This window comes from Thunnus albacares, chromosome 12 (assembly GCF_914725855.1).
Source record: "Thunnus albacares chromosome 12, fThuAlb1.1, whole genome shotgun sequence".
NCBI classification, from domain to species: domain Eukaryota; kingdom Metazoa; phylum Chordata; class Actinopteri; order Scombriformes; family Scombridae; genus Thunnus; species Thunnus albacares.
The window spans coordinates 5,268,841-5,288,686 of record NC_058117.1 but is presented as its reverse complement, the minus strand read 5'-3'; the positions used below and the strand labels follow the sequence as shown (position 1 = coordinate 5,288,686).

Genomic DNA, 19,846 nt, shown 5'->3' with positions numbered 1-19,846 from the left:
AATTGTAGTAGAGTAGAAGTATAAAGTAAAAATTGGAAATATTGTACTTAAATGTACTTTATTGTTGTTAAAAACCCAGAGCATGTGCAACACATTCACCTTTTCAAACCAATCCAGTTGAAAACAGGGCTTAGTTTTGTTTAAAATTCTTAATTTTCAATACTAATTCTGATATCTTGTATGTTTTGGTATGGATACTGAAACACTAAATTTTACCAGACATTCAATGTGAGCTTTTGATAACTGATGTGTTTTCATACTCGCCACATTTCAATCAGTACCAAAAAGGACTGAGGTTCAAACCCTCGCTAGTGATGAGACTTGCGTGTTTGCATGGTTTATGGTGCCCACATCACATCCCAAACCCATAAAAGATCTACAACAACAATCAAAATGGGTACTTGGGTATGGGTATTTCTGAAAGAGTGCCACCCTAGAAGCCCATTACATTTGGCTTCAATGGGATACAACCAAAAAAAAAAAAAAAAAAAAAGAGGAACAAGAGAAGAGCTTTGCTGACAGAGCAATCCAAGGTTCATATAAGGTTTTCTCCTAGCAAGTATTTATTCTCCAGCTGAAGTATGATCAAGAGACTTGCCAATTCTAAATTTGTTACATGATAATCCAGTCCACCCCAACACACACACACTTTATTATATTTTTTTGTGGGGGTGACAGCTTATGAATCTGTACAATCAATGAATGTATAAATAACTGCAGGGATTAAACTCATGTTCCTTGAACATCCCACACAGTCACCAAAACACACATCTTACCTTCAATACTGTTAATTGTTCCATTTATAACCGGCATTCTTTATCATACGCACTCACAATGTGCGAGTGTGTGTGTCCTACCTTTGCTGATGTCTTGGTACTCCAGCCACAGCTGTCTCTGGACCTGTTTGTTGGGGTACCAGATGGTACAGGACTCCTGGAAGCCATACACCGCCTCCTGTACATAGTGGTTCCCGAACTCCCGGAGGATGGAGACAAAGTCGCTCCGCTGTGTTGCCCCATCTAGAGAATGGATGGCTGAGCTGAAGGCTGGGAGGATGGAGGGGATAAAAAGCAGCTGGTGAATGTTTTCAGTTGAACCAAAAACCTGAATCAGATTCTTGAGCACAATAGAAGAATATAAAGGGGAGTTTAGGTTATAGGGGAAATATAGGTATGTTTTTGTTTGCTCACATTCTGAAATTCCATCTTGTCAAGAGGTATAATTTTCTTATTTGTCTTACCTTCTAAGGCACACAAAGCTGTAGAGTCTTACTGGCTTTGTATGTATCCTAGACTACAGATTCAGTCTAGGCATTAACTAAAGGGAATTCCTATTACAACTTCTTCTACACAGAATAATAAGCATTTCAACCACTGAATTGCTCTAATCTCACTGTATATATTGTCCACTACATCCCTGACATATACTGTATTTATTGTATTCTATCTCTACTCATGTAACTACTCCACCTCTCCCTGGATGGATCTTTGCTTCAATATAAATCACTCTATAAACAGGAATATCATAAAAGCACTCTAGCATGTTCCCACTTATAGGTTTGATGGCCTGCAACATAAATTTTAAGTTACTTTAAACCAGAAAAGCATGATGCCTACATGTGGAGTGTGTGGGTTTAAAATTGTTATGATGGTATATATGTGTATATATATATATATATATATATATATATATATATGTTCTGTTTTTTCAAGATGTCAACATGACTTGCTATTTGCCTTTGATAAAAACAATGCATTTTATGTCCATATGTCTTTGTGAATAACTAAAGTAGTGTAAGTCTGATAATGACATGTCATCAGTGTGATTTCTAGAAGCAGCAAACTTATTTTGAGCACCGGTGTCTAACTTTGTGATCCTTTTTAATCCTAGTTTGTTTCACTTTAATAATTGCACATAGGTATTTGAAATTACAGTGGGTGAAGTGGCAGATTCTGTCAGGCTTCTGGCACTAAGTGTCTTAAACGGGTTTAGTGGACATCTCAGCCTGCTACTTACTATTCATGAACCCTTTCAACCAAAGATTATCCACACACGGACATGAACAAGCATGGGCCCTCATGAAAAAAAAAAAGAAAAATAATGATCTCTCCATACTTACACAGTGAAAATGGAATCATGTTGATGTTAAAACAATTTTTGTGCGTATTAATAGCTCAGTTCAGGTGCCTAAACAATATTGAGGGTGCTTCTTAATACTTGATGAAGGATTGGCATCAGAATACCTGATGAAGGTAAAAATTTGGAGTGGATAAATAAATAATGCCTCTTGGAAGATTCATGCACAAAATACAGTACACTTGTCTTTAAGCTATAGGCACCCAGAGTTTCAAACAGAATGTGAAAACTTTCATGTTTGCAACTTGTTCCTTTGCACTGCAACTCTGTCTTTATTTTCTTGTCAGCATTTGTCTTTGTTCTACTGTCAGTCTTTCATTCCATAGGTACATGGTAGGTTTCATATACTGTAGGCCACAAATGAAGAATCAATTTATCATTGTTGCATTATCCTAGTAATGGCAGTTAAACAACAATATCTGTCTACAGTTTACTAAGAGGAAAACAAAAAGGAATAGCATGTTAGTTTTGCTTTCAAAAGTTACATAGTTTAGCTTTAATGAAAATTTATAAAGGAACTTTACTTAGAAATAAGCACCATGTAAATTTGGACACAGGGCCCATCTTTGAGACAATGCAGGGAATTAAAGCCCTTATTATTTTACTTGATAACCTGGTTTAGTACATAATTTCAGTCTTATTCCTAAAAAGAATTGAAAAAACTATCTCAACTTAAAGGTCCATGTATGTCTACTTCTTCTGGAGTCTTTGACCATTATCATATTGTCCTCATCAGCAGATTGGAAGACAGTGTGATATGGCAGAAAGCTCTAGAGAATATAAGTAGGTGGACCATCAATTGAAATTGTTCTGTCAGCTGTTGTTTACAAGGTCAAAAATGAAATGTCAAGCAATTTTTAGGGACAACAAAGATGAGAAGTCCTAGAGATGTTCAGAAGTATGGAACCTACATTCCATATAAAATGAGCAAACTCAATGTGCTCAAGAGGAACACGTGATATGGTTGAAAGCTCCAAAACAAATAATTAAGTGGACCACAGCAGTTGCATGCATTGCTTGATTGGTCTTCCAGCTCTGCAACTAATTAAGAATCTTACCATCACTGCTATTATAACTACCTCCTCCTAGTGACAGTTCATTCCAATATATCATTTGTGAGTGTTTATGGAACGCAATTGTAAAAAGTCTTTTAAACTTTACCAACCTGATGAGTTTTTATCAGTGAAAAGACACCACTTGTCACCACATGTAGCCCCATTTTTGTCTGTGTATGACATCCACTGCTGTACTGCAGACAATTATCAGTACAACACAGACATTTAGAGATTACTGTTTCCCTCTTTATTTAGACCTGGATAAGTGGCAGTAAAAACCTCAGGGGTTAGGGATGCTTTTTATAGCTCATTTAAAAAAGCAAATCTGCCTCGGGGACTTTGTGTCCTGGGAGAGACCTACGCAAAAGTGGCAGGTTTTTTCCTATCTAATGTGAATAATTCTATGTAAGGTAATGGCACATTTTCATTGAAAACAAGCAAAGAACATGTCCCCTAATGCTATCCTCATTTTAGTCAAGCATAAGACATAATAAAGCGCATGGAAAAGCATGTTTGATGTGATACATTGACCATGGTATAACAAAATGACCATGTGCTCACTGGGATTCTCTCTCAGCAAATATTGGAAAGCAAACATGCAATAGCAGTTTATCATTATCATTTCCAGGAGAGGCAGTATTAATATCTCAGCACTCACGCTCCGCTCGCTCTTACTTCTCTAAAATTAAATTAGGAGGCCACTGAAGTGAGAGACATAGAGCGTAGTGTGGATGAGCGATGGGGGCTTTGCTATCAGATGTAAAAATCAGTAGCCTCACCCCTCCGGTGGCTGTTGAAATATGATGAGCTAAAGTGGGAAATGGGAGTAAAAGAGAAGGAAGCTGCCGAGTTGCTTCTGAGTGAAGAGAAAATAGAAACTGTATCCTCAGCAGACACGGCAGACACTTTCAAACCACAGCAGCGCCATTGGAAATGCATTAGAGGTGTCATGGCTGTATTTACAGTAGGGTGGCTGCACTTACCAGAATGGAAACTATTTATGATGGATTTATGAATAATGCATGCACTTAAAACATGACAAAAATCCAAATTATTAAATGACACTCTCCCTCCAGCCAGGCAGAATGACTGAATGCTATATTTCAACAAATGTTACTTTACCCTGAAACACTGCCAACAGAACGACTGAAGTTATGTAGTGAGGCAAACAAAACGAAAAAAGCTGATATATTTTCATAGAATAACACATTTAGTACTGAGGAATCTGTCAGAAAATATTCTGTGTAATCCCTGACGTGTCAGCAGCCTGGAGCAGCCTTCAGAAGAAGTATTGCTTGACTAAATACCTATCCACAGTTATCTTATTCTGTGAAGTTTCCATGGCAGGCGCTGTCAGAATGCCTTGATCTTGCCATAGATACAGAGCTTTGTGATATATGACAGGCTATCAGAAAGACAGAGAAAAAGACAAGGAAAATAAAATCAAATGCATAGTTCTCTAAGTTGGTCTCCATCCAACGGCCCATCTATCAGTCTCAGTCGTCATATTTGCATGTGACATCTTTTTATCCATGAAAATGGTCCCATAATATCTAACAAAAAACACTTCTCCACTTCTGGATTCTACAAGATGATGATGATGATGATGATGATGGTGTGATAAAGTATTTTGGCCTCCATTACCTGTTGCTTAATCAGCAGTGTCTTTATCAATTCTACCATGTAAAATTAAAGATTTTTTTTTAGCTGTACTTCTCAGTAACAAGCAAAATGACATATATACATTTACAAACTATTTAACAAACATACCTTAATAATGGATGTATACTTATTAGTAGTATGTATGTATTAGTAGTATGTCCTGTGTATGCACTCGTACTGTAAGCAATGAACCACCAAGGAAACACACAGTGTATAGTTTGGAAATAAATAAGTCTAAATGAGCCTAAAACATGTTTGTAACAAGTTAAAAAAAGTTAGACCTGGGTAGTGTTACTTCAATATAATGTGTTTTTCTTCTTCTGTCATGTGTCATACCTTTCATGATCTAAATTTCTTTTGTTTAAAAAATACAAACAGTAAAATAAAATATAACAAGATCAGACCAATATTCTGACTGTTAAAACACAAGAAAATAATCATATTGTAAGAACAGTTGTGCTGCCAGAGTCAAAAGGCTAATAGATTTATCGTGTGGTTTCTTTTGAGAAGTAAACATCAGATTGAAGGGCAAAAAATAACCACTGAAAACAACAGTTTTGCATAACTTTGCAAATTCAAAGTAAAACAGTTAGAAATGAAGAACTTCTCAACCACTTTTTAGAATTTCTAAATGGGGCATTTAATGCTTTTGAAATGCAGCTGAAGATGATGGTTTGGTAGTTGTGGGTGGTGCTGAGTATGTTGAAATAATAATTACAGACAGAGGTCAGAGGGTTTTTGAAATAATGATACACTTCCTAAATGGAATTAGTTGATTTGGAAAACACTGACAATGGCAGTACTTGAAAAGGGAGATCTGTGTGGTCCCTGTATCCTGTGCAAAATTAAATTCTAAGAAATGTCTTCAGCAAATGGCAACGTTTTGGTAATTTTGCACGGTGTGTACTCACCCAAGCTACACTGCAGTAACTTACAAAAGTGTAAATTGACATAATAATGTGCTGATATTTACCTTATTTTGCCAGTTATCCTTGTTTTTTACTGCTTCAAATGAAATCATACTATTTATTTTCCAATTCAACTTGTTACACATCATTACTCCGGTGAATCATAATGTTTTGATTTTGTGTATTTGTAATAAGAATTACTGAGTGTTAGGGAAGAAAACTTGAATGTTGTTGGTGATGGATCCACAAAGCAATGTACCATGAATTTGTTTTCGGCTTTCGGTGATAACATGTTCCGTCACTCATGAGCACTGTGCCATGAGTCTTTAATCATCACCCATCACACTCTGACATTCCCACATCTCCTTCATCATAAAACCCTTGAAATCTGTTGAAGGCAATTTTACTTCCTCTTAAATAAAGAAAATGTCCATTTCTTTAGGTGCTTGTTGTTACGACTTTGTGTTTTCATTTGCTCTGGGCATGCGGCAGTAACCTAACTTTAGCACCCTATTATGAGGCACCGAGTTTGAGTGCTCCTTGGAAAGGCCACTTCTTTATGTGAACTGTTAAACTCCTTTACTATTCAGAGGAACTTTATTGATTATTGCTGAGGAAAAAACTGTTTATGCTTGTTTGTTATCACTGTGTCTAGATACTTCCTTCACCACAAGCTCTCTGGGTATTAAACAATTTTATGACTTATTATACAATTAACACAGAATTTGAGGTTGTAATGACAATTGTCAGTAGGCTCTTGTTTGGTTGTGCTCGTTGAACAGCTTGTGCCCTTTTGAAGTGACATTTTGCTAGTTTGTGATTAAAGGAAACTTGATCCTAACCCTTTCACTGCCCTTCCACTAACAGTGAAACAGTTCCCACTAAGCACCACAGCTGAATAGCAGAACCACAATCAGTCCATAATTGACTGCTTCAACAAGGGTTTAATTTGAAATAATGGACCCAACTTGAACATTTTAGCACTACATTACAGCAAAGTGTCCTGTGCTGATGTAGTGGAATCTTTATATGTTTAACTTTAACTTTGCTGACGGTAAAGGCAGACTTAGAAATGGGTTTTTGTGCTGGTAATTAATTCTGTTACAATATATTTTCCAACAGAATGACGTGCAGTATCTCAAAACAGTATTAATAGGTTTGGCATTGACAAGATGTGTAAAGATGTCAGTAGAGTATATTTAAGCACCAACGAAGACGAGAATGTATCCCAGTCTGATCAAAAGATGGCAGTCTGCCTGTTAATCACATAACGGATCAAAAATAAAAATTAAACAGAATGCCCAAGCTGTCGTGATGAGCTGCTAACCTTGATGTGTCACATTAATTACAATGTGATAAATAATTGATAGTCGACGGTGCTGTTTTTCTCCTCTGAGAATGTGAGAGTTTATGACACAGAGACTGGAGCATGGTCTCCTCCAGCATGAATAAACAATCAGTAATAACATATGATATATATAATTAATTGCCAGAAGTGCATAGAGTGATTTACCTTGAGAGAGGACCCACTGATTGAGTTTGACGTGGTACAGCACAGAGCGAAGACTCCAATGCTGAACGAGGGGGTAGCCAGATACCTCGCTGTAGTTCACCATGCCTGCAATAACACACACACAAAAAAACACATTGATGCATATGGATGCAGTCCTTGGTCTAGATAAAAGCGTGGCTCTGGGTAGTTCACCATCACACCTGTAAAACCATACAGGAAAACTGTAATATTAATGTGACATTTACTCCTCTATAGTGGATGGGAGATTGCCATATTCAGAGCTAGATCAAAGGGCGGCCCTACATCTCAGTCTTGTTTACTTTACCTGAAGAATCAGGAAGAATATTTAATAAATATTAATATTATATTAGATGACAGGAGAGAGAAGCAAAGTCTCCGGTGTTAGATCAAAGTAGAGCCCAAACTGCAGCTCCCCCTCCCCAGAAAAACATGAGAAATGGCAATATTAACGTAAAATCTATTCAGAAATAGCGATATAGTAGAAGGCAGGCTGATGTTTTCAGCATTAGATGAAAGCGAGGGCCAACATCCCACTTGAATATACACCACATTCATATTAAACATGAGCATTTTCATATCAATGGTATGCTGAAGATACCTCCAACTTTTCCCTTTTAGGAAAACAAACATTTAGAATAAAACGGAGCGCAGCCAAATGTTATGAATTTGAGGAGGGTTTGGTACCTTTCTGCTGTTTATCATGTCAAGTAAAAACACTGACATTAAAAAAAAAAGTAGAGCCTCATCATAATTTCAACAATTTTCCAGAATGTTCATTCTTTCGCTTGTATATTAATGAAAACCTCCTCTGCATGGATCACAGAGATCATGCAGTGAACAGTGCAATAGCATAGTGACTCTTCATTTGCGAGTTACAATAATGAATTTTGGATTTATGCATATTAAATCCAGCACTGAGAGGCTGAGAAGAGCTTCTGCCCTCAGGCCACTAGGATCCTAAATGAGGACCCTCCCCCCATCATACACATATTTTTATTACTATTCCTATTCTATTTTTAAAACTTTTCAATGCACAAATTGAAGGAACTGATGGGATTACATTTCATTGTGATTGTATTTATATGATTACATGTAACAAATAAACTTGATTGTTTGATTGGTTGATTGATTGATTAATAGAACCAGGCAGGATTCACAGTAAGGTTACTCTGTTTTTAAATAATAAATATTTTCATAATTGCTGATTTGCTTGTTTAATAAATTGCTCATTTAGTCTGTGTGCCAGAAAATGGTGAAAAATGCTCATAATAATTTCTCAAAGCACACGGTATTATCTTGAAACTGCTTATTTTGTCCAACAAACAGCACAAAATCCAAACATATTTGATTGATAATGATATAAAACAAAGAAAATGTGTAATTACTCATACTTCAGACACTAGATGCAGTGCTTGTTTGGTATTTTTGCTGGCAAAAGACAAATCTCTTGTCTCTCTTATTAGCAATGTACAAAACATTCAGGTAGCAGGCTTATCATATTTAGCTGACACTGACCATCACTATTTCCAGTTAAAATGACAAATATCGCCAGCAGCAGATCAGCTGTAGCTAATCAACACTAACACTGTAAGTTTAAAACCAAAAACTTGGCTGCTGCCTGGTTAATGTGCTCTCTGGCTGTGAACAGTATTGTTATAGGAAGACCAAAATAGTGGTCACTCTTCTGTGGTTAAATCATATCAATAGTTTGAGTTTATCAATTTTTCTGAATCAGGATTTGGAGCAAATGTGAAAAACAAGGTGTGCAAATGTAGACTACACCTGTTATTACAATGTGTCAGATGTATATTTAACATATACTCTCCTCATCTCATTTGCAGTTGTATCTACAGGATGTAAACAATAATTACGATGCCACTCAAATGTGCAGCATTTCTGTCATCTCTGCTTACAAAAAGCTCAGATCTCAATCGAAAGGTTTTTGGATTCAATACTAGATTCAGACTCAACAGACATGTTATGAAACCCATGCCCTACTGCTGACTATGCAAATAACTGACTAATTGCTTCAGTATAAGTGGAAATGTAGAATTCAGCTGTTGTTGTTCACCCAGTTCCTCAGTCACTGCAGATTCCAGTCATCGACAAGCTTAAACAAAACACTCTACTTCCCTATAGCTAAATGCAATACTGTCATAAGTATTTCTTCATGTTGCTTTTACACAGCCCAGTATATTATATTTATTGATTTTGTCTCATTTACCAATCCTTTCCCCTGCTGAAATCAATATTGCCTATCTCCACTGCCAGAAGACGTCACCCATGGACCAGTGTTTTTTCACTTTGATGCACCGCACGGTCTATCAAGCATTATACATGCATCTTGCGCAACTGACCAATGACCTGTCATCTTATCCACAGCAACAAATAGTCAGTGGCAGACAAAGCACAACATATGGGCATGTAAATGAAACAGCAAGGGTACAAGCAAGGCAACAGGAACATCCATTATGCACCACTGTGGGAGAAACATAGTGGTTTTAACTAAGGTTAGCATAAAAGGACAAATCCACCCTCTTTTTTTAACAGATCAATTATAGATACAGCATGAAGTTGTAGGGAAACAAATCCAGGAACAGAAGAAAAGTTAAATTCTTTCAAAAATTGTATCATTTCTTTTGGTCTAACAGTCACAGACCCAATGACCTCTGGCCTATAGGCTAAAGGGTATCAAAAAGACAGAGTACAATTAAAAACCCAGCCTTTCCCAGCCACAAAGGGAAAATGGACAGTTGGAATTAACAACTTCTTCTGCTAGCAAATCTATCTCTTAAGTTGTACATTTTGGGAGAAGCCACATTCCTTCTGAGTGTATCCCTCTCTCTTCCTTTCTCCCTTTTACTCACAATGAATGTCTAAAATAGTTACAAATGCTACTAAATGTGTAAATATATTCGTATCTTGACATGTCTAACCAATGTTAACTTGTATTATGTTTTAGAACAATTTAATTAGTTGGATATTGTGCTAAATTCTAACTGCTCAAAATCTGTTCATTTACATGGTACCACATGAGTGTATTTGATATTAACCGTGTATTGTTAAGTGCATTATTTAGCTATGGTTGAGTGCTATGATCATGTATTACCTTAGATGTTTGCCACTGTCACATAGTCTTAACTACAGATTAGAAAATGAAGATTTCACTCACTGGTTCTCATATGTCAACATTGACAACAGAAACAAGTGAGTATTCAATTTGCAAGCCCGTATAGTCTTCCAATATTCTATAGGAATAAAATTATTCCCCATTAAGATAAGGACCAGTTTTCTCTTCACACAAAGAAATTCATCAGTAATCAAGGCATTCTCTTCAAAAGAGTGCCAAGGATCCTATTCTTCCAAAGCACAACTCTTTGTCTTCTCCTCTTTGGCCTTTTTGACTTGCTCACTGGCTTGCTAACCGTTGCTGCTTCCTCTGTGTTCCTCTCGGCCCTGCAGCCGGGATGGTCTGGCATTTCGGGCGTTGTCCTTTTTCTCTATGGCTGAGAGTTGAGAGCTCCAGAAAGAAAACTCTTACTATGAAGAAAGACTGAAAGACACCTAAAATCCACAAGCCAAGTACCATTATTGCACACCATTGCCATTTGAATATATATTAATTTTGTAATCTCTTATTTTTATTGGGAAATTAAACTTTCTTTTAAGACTTTTCCAGGGACCCCTTTGGTAGTTAGAGCTCAGCTTCAACTCTCCAGCCTGCCTTTAAATGCATCAAGACTATAACACACAACCCTACGGTGTGTTTAGCCTATTATGTGGCCTCAGCGAGTCTGAGCCCTCCCCAGCATTGGATTCACCCTTCTAAGAAGCAGTGAACAAGAGTGCTTCACTGTAACTGCAGCAGTTCTCATCTGGCTGTTACCCTGGTGACCTGAGTCTGTCTCGCTTTGCTCGGTGCTTTCCAGGAAGTTCGCCTCATCATCACTCCATCATCATCCACGGAAACAGTAGGAAATTAACCATCTGACATGTGTTATTTATGGATGGATGGATAGATGGATAGATAGATAGATTTATTTGACAAAATTTAAAACATACATGATAGGCTGATCACAAAGACAGACTCCATACATGATTTACAAAATTGTCAAGGATTAAAATACACAAAAAAGTCCTAGGGCTTATTTCCACTGTGGTCCTCTATTGCAGTACAAGATGGCAGATTGAATAAGAAAGTGTCAAGCAAGAATGACAGACTTAAAAAAAAAAACCCAGACAGGCAGTTAAACATCAAGCATTTGTACATCTACAAATTATTTAACAACAATTTGTTAATAATATCTGATTTAAAACTCCTCTCAACTGGGTTCAGCTAGAGTGAGATAGGCAGCTTGTTCCATTGACATGAAGCTGTATCTAAAAATGAATTTTTGAAAAATGTTTTAAATCTCATAGGAATAATATTTGTCAGATTGCCTCTAGTGTTGTGGGAGTGGTTGTTTTTTACTAAATTAAAATGGTTGGAAAGGTAGGGAGGTGCAGATTTGTACACAATCTTGTGGGAAATACCCTTTTATCCACAGAGAGAAGATTCAATTTTTTAAAATGAACTGTATCAAGGTGTGTGTGAGGGGACGGCTTTAAAAACAACTTAACTTATTTTGTGCAGTCTGTAATTTGTTTTTAAGAGACTGTGAGGAGCTACTGTAACAAAAGGTGACAGCATAATCAAAGTTGAATAACACCAATGCTCCAGCTAGTTCTGTCTGAAGAGTTGATGCAAAGCTAATTCTAAATTAATTTTTATTGGTTTTTAGGGGTGATACACAAAATTGATGGTTCAGTACGTACCTCGATTTTGGGGTCACGGTTCGGTACGATTTCGGTACAGTGGGGAAAAAAAAGAAAGGTAGGAAACAATATTTTGGTCCTTAATTTTGAATATCCAACAATGGCTCATTGGCTCTAACTTTTACTAAAACAGTTAAGTTGTGCTGCAGTGGACAATGAAAACAAACTTTTTGTTTCTTGCAAGGAGTCAGGATACCTGCTGACAGCTGTTTATGCTGATTTATGGTCTAACTGTATATAAAGTAGTTCAAACTAGCTCCACCTCCTGCAGCTACAATAGTACCATGTTGCTCTAACACTGATGCGTCAGTATTAAATATCAGTCAGAGCGAGCAAACCGCCACTTTACTGCAATACTTTTTAACTATATTTTTCTCTCTCAGAACTGGTTCTTATGATGTGCTGTCTGACATCAGAAGTCAAATGTTTTTATTGTTGTTCTGAACAGCTTCACTCAAAGTGAATAGCCAACCATCACAGAGAGCGGAGGGAAGGGGAGACACGGCATCATTTCACTACAGAGATAACAGAGCATATTTTAATAATAGTGTTGCATTTGGCTAGTGTTATCGGTCTCTTGTTTGTCATTCTGACAGTAGCGACACTACAGGGTAACCAGGGTAACCATAAATAAGCTGGCTACCATACATCCATGAGCATGCTACAGCTAAGTGGAACTTGCGCTCTAGAATTATTGTTCCGCACGTCGGAGTAAATGGATAATTAAACTATTTTGACAGTAATTGTTTGCGTCATTGAGCGTATTCTTTGTACAACTTCATGCACCAAACCATAATGTGCGTACCGTTTGGGACGAATACACGTACTGTTACAACCCTATTGGTTTTAGTTAGTTATTTGCCCTTTGATTTAATTATTTTTCCTTCTAATCAATGGAGGTGGTAAACCATATAATCTTACAAGTGCATATTATTAATTTCCAAATGTAGTAATGCTTGCTACAAAGTGATGGAGATTCTTAGTGAACAGGAGATAAATAATCTCCCAGCCTTGTCCTTTAGTGAGAGCTGTAGACACAAATTTATTTTATTATTACAACCAGGTTTTTGTTTTTTTATTAATATCAACTATTATGAAACCAGAGCTATTAAAGTGTCATCATTTGTTCCAATCAGTAGCAGAATTCCCTCATTTTTGCATAACAATCCAGGATTAGACCTTTAACATTAACATAACTTATATTGGGCCATAGGTAGAGCTGCAGAATATAAATCATTCCGTCTCCCATGGCAACTGACAGCCGTGCCATGCTGCAGCGGTGGGATTACAGCCATACATCACTATGACTGCTCCCACCGTGTTCACAAGCACATTCAGAAGGTATCTGTATAATGCTTGTGACGGAGACACGTATCCTGCAACCACAGGAATGGAGGAAGGGAACAGAAAAGAGACGGAGGGAGGGGAAAGGGCAGACGTGTGTGAGAGAGAGATCAATTGAGACACAAGAGGAAGACAATAAAAAGAGAGGGAAACAATGTCATCTTCAGCAAGGGGCAGCGGTTTATGTGCTTGGAACACGAATACCAACATACGGAGAACTTGTGATACATATTCAGGAATGAATGTCACAGTCTATCACCTCTCTGAGGATACTTTTTTATTTAATTTCAAGTATCAGAATTCATTTTAACATCTGAATTATGTAACCCGTTGCATACAATGTTTTGACATATTACAAATGCGGTCCTGTGCAATGCAGTATTGTAAAGTGTAGAGATAAACATATTACTGTGTGACTACAGCAAGTAGTGGGCAGACACTATTTGAAAACACATACTGCTGTTACATATTGAGACAAATGTTTTTCTCTGATGCCAGTTGGCCATATTGAAGTAATAAAATAAACTGTTTTCAACTTAAGCAACTTACTGCATGTACTGTGACGTTATGCACTTAGACACTGAAACTAAATCCATGCTTTTTTAAAATGTATGCCCAGAATAGTGCTCCACAATTATATATGTAATATATACGTCAAGTAGTTTGTGTGTACAAAATACATTTTACAGACATGGAATCTGTAAGATTGCTGGCTTCATCTATTTATTAGAGTAAGGTCACTGTTATGTAAATGTGTCTTAGAGGCTTTAATAAAAATGACAGGGATAGAGCTTTGACGCTTGCACCTGGTGAGTGAGAGGGAGCCTAAAATTCCTTTTTCCTTCTCACTGCAGTAGCAGCACAGCTGGAGAACAATGCACGGTTGGAAAATAATGATATCTAGTGATGGATTTTAGATCACATTCTGTCTTTATTCATGACCATCTTGTGAGAGACGTTTGCCCCTCTGTCTTCTCACTAGTCTAAATAACCCAGATAACCATAGAAATTCTCTCATCAAAGTCAACGTTTACATATCATAGAATTTTTCTACCTACTTTAAAGTCTCCACTCCAGCAGTGCCCAAACATATTTGGTTTTGACTCAACTCTTCTGTTTTAACCAAGCGGCTACGACCATAGCTCGAGGCTGAAGCCAATGCAAAAGTACCTTACACCATGTCTACACTGAAAGCGTCTCAGCAGCGTGTTCCAGTTGTCCATGATGGAACAGTACACTTCTATCTTAATCAATACAGCTGTCTGCACAGCCTATGTAATGGCTCACATATAACACTTGCTATATGTGCGTAACTGCAACCAAAAGCGTGTTTTTAGGCTTCAAGTCTACACAAATTGGATATGAAGTATGATGAGTGTTGGGATGCATGCAAGGCCAGTAACAGTTCCTTTACAAGGGTGCTGTGAAAATGCAACATTTGGCAGAGGCCTGACACCACCTATGAACTTGATGAATAAGCCTCTAAATGTGATGTTCCTGCATTGTCCTCACCTTCAGCTACATCCATTTATCCCCTCTTATGGGAAATGGCTCCCTGGAACGATAGATATATTCCCCGGCACTGAGAGAGCGAGAACACACTACTACATAACCTCCCCTTCCCCATCCCCTACCTCCCTTTGTGAAAATGAATAACAAGCCCAAAACATATACAGTAGTGCAGCGTATTCTTCTTCTTGCTGAAAGGCCTTGTCTCCCTTTTAGCCCTGGGGTGCTCTGCTCTCATTGTCTGACAGAATGATTAATTTGACTGAACTTCACTTTGCAAACATCCCAAGTTCACAGTCTCTCTCTCTCTCCATGCAGTCAGTGCCAAAGCCTTTCATGGAAGCAGCTTGGTCAGGGCTGCATTTTGTACTGATTCCCTTTGTAAAAATAGAAGGTGTAAAAATGTCTCTCATAAGATGCATGTGCAAAACATTTGCCGTGTCTCCTGCTGTTACTATGCAGCAAGAAGAAAAAAAAACAAACTTAACAGCTGGAAAAATCTAACATGCAGCCTAAGGTAAGGTGAAAAATACTAGGTATAAGGGTTACAGGGATGCAATTTAAAGCTGGAGTGCAGGACTTTTGTCACCCCCTTCTGGCAGGGAGAGTGAAGGGGGGCACTCAGCTGTGACTGTATTACACAGGCATGCTGCCTGCTCTCATGCGCCCCGTATGACAGGCACACAAAGAGGGCCGGTAAAAACGGATATGTTTTGACAGTCCAATGGCCCAAAAACATATTTTTTGATGGTCCACCAGCCCACCGGGACTTGTCTCAATATGCCCCGATGGCCAGTACATCACTGGCCATAACCTACTGTTGCAGCTATAAAACGGTGGATAAATTGTTTTGAGCATGAAACAACCCCCACGAAATGACTTATTTCACTATCAGAATTTGATCTATTCGGTCCGATAACATCTGGAAAGTCTAGAAGAGCCGCACGATTAATGGCCAAATGGCCAGAGCGGGAATGTCATGCCCAACGTAAGATTTAAAAACTCTGTGTACTGTGAAACACAGAGAGATTTATCTGGCAGCGATAGGCTTAATCAGCATTGTGTGAACTTATTTGGCAAGGGCTTGAATGTAACGGATGTTCATTTATATGTAAAAGTTCTGCTCTGCAGGTTTAACTACTATACCAACCATAACATTCTGTATTATATGAAAACATAGCAGTTGTTTGGTCAAGACCCATTGTAACACTTACAATAAGTTAAAGCAAAAGTTACCACTGTAACTGTGTAAAATTGAAAGAAAATACAGAAATACATGGTTACAACAAGCAAGCAGGAAGTTTCAATAAAAAAGCAGAAGGTGTCTGTCTAGACGCTTTATATTTTAAACTCATATAGGCAGGACTGTGTTTGGCCTAGGGTGCATAGCAGTTACATAAATCAAGGTAAAATTGAATCAATATTCCAACTCTGCAAGATACTGTGTGAAGTAGTCTAGTGGGAAGTAAACCTTTCAGCCCCTCTATGAATCCCCCAATGAGAACCAGAGATCAGTTCCCAACTATTGGAGTTTTTTGCTCTGTGATCCATCTTTGTTAGCCTGTCTGCTTTTTCATTGTCCAAATAGAAAGATAAAACACCCAAGTTAAACTGCAGGAAGGTAACTTTTTTTTTTCCCTGAAATTTATAATTTTCCTGGATCTTGTCACACAGAATGAGTTTTTGTGCAATTACAGATGAGGTTCCAAGGCACAAGTCTCATGAAACCCTTAACTCCTTATTAAATAAATTCAAAGTCATTTCCGACATGAGCATTTGTTCCCCTTGGAGGACCAATTTTGTGGTAATGCAAAGACACAAGCTTCTTTTGTAGTCCAGCCCAAGAAGATGAGTTGCCCACATGAAAGGTCTTTTGCCAAACCCTGTATGTAACCTTGGTACAGATAAATGCAGGGAGTCTTGACAGCAAAGGCTGTAGTTTGATGAGTGGAGAATAAATAAAAAAACAAAAGGAGAATTTGTTCGAACCGCTAAAGATTGCCAGCACACTTTCTCTGATGAAACACAGTGATTTAAACATTTAAGCATAATAGCCAGTAATAGATCTTGCAGCTCCATGCTGAGCAGAATCAAATATATCCAGTAAAGTGATGGCAGCATTTATCTGTCTATATTCTAATACCAATTTACTTGTTCCTATCTGCATAATCATGGGTTTCTACAATTGAAAGACTCTCAACTTGCACTATTTGTTTCATGAAGCCCAACTAACTATTCCCAACTATATTACTGATATCATATTAATTGAAAGAACTGTTTCAGCAAAGCACAAGTAATTGTCCATGAAACTTTATCCAGGACTGATAGGTGTGACAACAGTGATGAGTTCAGGTGTCAGTGGTCAATCTGATCCCATGTATTTTTTTCTTTTCAGCCATTTCAACATGGTCACAGAGAAACAGCCACAGTGCTGATGATTTTTTGACAAAACAGTCAACTCAGTTTTCTTGAGCTGCTAAATAAGTTAAATATTGATTAGCTTAGGAATGTCAGTGAAAAAACCTCAATATTAGTTGTGATTTCCATTGTGAAAAAGGAGAGAAAATCTCACACTGCCTTTGTTCCAACTCCAATTAGACTGCTTGGGTATATGTAATGCAATGTAAATTGAGTTCTCTTGTTAACATTTGTGACTTTGTCCCATTGGGAAGCAGGACAGAGAATATCACATAAGTGCAGGGCTGTCTGATGTTCGACACTGAGAGCATGGAGCTGATGGAAAGCACAGCCTGTCTAAACACCCAACAGTCCTCCTGTAACTTTACCTTACGGCTGGAAGTGGTTTGTTATTTTAGTCGCTTCTCTAAGGAAGATTCATAGGAATGAGCTCAGGTAGGAAAGTAATCTTATGGCTCATAGAACCCCATTAACTAGTCTGGCCTGTGCTCCATTTCACTCTCGGATAAAATTAATGATTTAGTGGGAAAGAGAGGGGGAAGAGTGAGTGAGGAGGAAGAAGTACAGAAAGTGAGGAGGAACAGTGGGAATTATCCAACAGGCCCATTCTCTAATCTAATGGGAAACTAAATGTAATACAGCACAGCCCTGATTTCTTCCCCAGACAATTCTGATAAGAAAAAAAAAAAAAGATGGAACAAAATGTTGGCCCTCAGAAACGATGAGCAGACACCCAGGGGATGGTTAGGTTAGAGCCTAGGCCCAACGCTTTTCAAGGCAAAGGAAGATTACTGTGAAGAATTATCACCATACAGGCCTTCACCACCTGTGCTCATCTCTTTTCAGGCAGGTATTCTCTACAAAATGCTTACACTAATCCCAACATTACTGTTCTTATGGTCAATGTTCAACCAGAAAATGTCCTTGGTGGCCTCAGAAGTAACATTTAAACCATGTCCAAAGCCAACATTAGTGTTGCTATTAACTACTGCTGGTACAAAAAAAGAGAAGAGTTAGAGCCCGCCCTGTGGATCCTCTTTATTCCTCGGGCAGTATGGTTCCTCTGCTTCTTCCTGGACTCTTTTGTGAACATTTTTTGTGGGATTCCTAGTCCTTTCAAATGGCATTTGACAATGGAACTCAACTCAGACTGTTAATCTGTGGTACTGTCAGATAAGGATTTTTTGCACTGCAAATGGCTAGGCTTTATAAAAGTTATGTCAGTTGGCTGGTCAACTGCTTCAGTTGGGACTGAAATATCTAATCAAATATTAGATTACCATGAAATTTTGTACAGACATTTGTAATCCCCAGAGGATGAATCCTATTGACTTGTTGAACCACTGACCTTTACTCTAGCACCACCAGCAGGTCAAAGTTTTCAATTATAGAGTGAAATATCTTGACATCTACTGAATGAATTGGCATGACATTCAAGGTTTGGATTGACATAAATTTGTACAGGTTTCATGCCCCTTCAGGAATGGCTTTGGTGGTCCCCTAACTTTTCATATAGTGCTATTATTGGGTCAAACACTTAATTTGTTCAATACTTTGGTTTATGACTAAATACCAGCTAGGCTAATGACAGCCTCAGCTGTAATATTTGTTTATTGCTAATTAGCAAATTCTAGCATGGTAACATGCTAAAATATGCCTGTTTACAGCCTAGCAAATCTGCTAACCTGGCTGTAGACTCTGGTTAACTGACCATCAACTGACCAAAAGCTTCTGGTACATTTCTGGTCATTTTAGACAATTAAAGGCAGAATCAGTGTAGCTTAGTTTTCATCTTTTGTTCGAGTTCACCAAAGCATAATTTGTAGTTTGGAAATGTCCTAGTGAGTTTTACAAGCACTTTAAGCTTTAAAAAATAAAGTGGGTCTGAAAGAAAGTCAACAGCCCATTCATTGTGTTGAAGGCTGATCCAAGAGATGTAAGTAACAACAACTGTGGCAATGGAGTATTGTATGTTGGGTTTTGTCCATGAAGACATGTTTTGACAAATATATCTAACATCTAAAAAACCATGATGACAAACACATTATCCATAAGCCTAAAACACTTGGTAATGAGGCTGGCAGATGTGGCTTGTGACAACTCAAGGTGACACGCTTTTCATTTCCGCTGCGCTGAAGGAAGGCTAGGGGACTGTTGTTGCCAGCGATTCAACATAAGATGCCAAAAAAGTTCAGCAGATACCTCTGAGCTTGCATGGTCACAAGGCCATATGCTTCGACTTTAATTATGAGGGACTTGGGGAGAGAGGGACTCTGGGTTGAACTATGAATCACTGCCACTCTGCCTGCCTCAAAAGCCCCATTCTACTGGTTTTTAACACTGCCCACACAAGTCTTTCCCGTACTATAAATAAACCATGTCCTGATGCATGTGTTAAACAGACAGCTGACACCACAGTTTGCTTCATTTACACCCCTTTCTATGCCTAATTAAAATCTAAAAAT

At 37.9% G+C, this 19,846-nt stretch overlaps 1 protein-coding gene across 4 annotated transcripts in view; it reads right to left on the bottom strand.

Annotated features, from left to right (window-relative positions):
* astn1 (astrotactin 1) overlaps positions 1–19,846 on the bottom strand; it is a 393,038-nt gene that overhangs the window by 161,293 nt on the left and 211,899 nt on the right. For all 4 annotated transcript variants that reach the window (XM_044367649.1, XM_044367646.1, XM_044367647.1 and 1 more), the window contains 2 exons: positions 7,275–7,379; positions 858–1,046 (listed from right to left, as the gene is read on the bottom strand). In XM_044367649.1, the coding sequence (XP_044223584.1) occupies positions 858–1,046; positions 7,275–7,379 (294 nt within the window). The remainder of the gene's footprint in view (positions 1–857; positions 1,047–7,274; positions 7,380–19,846) is intronic.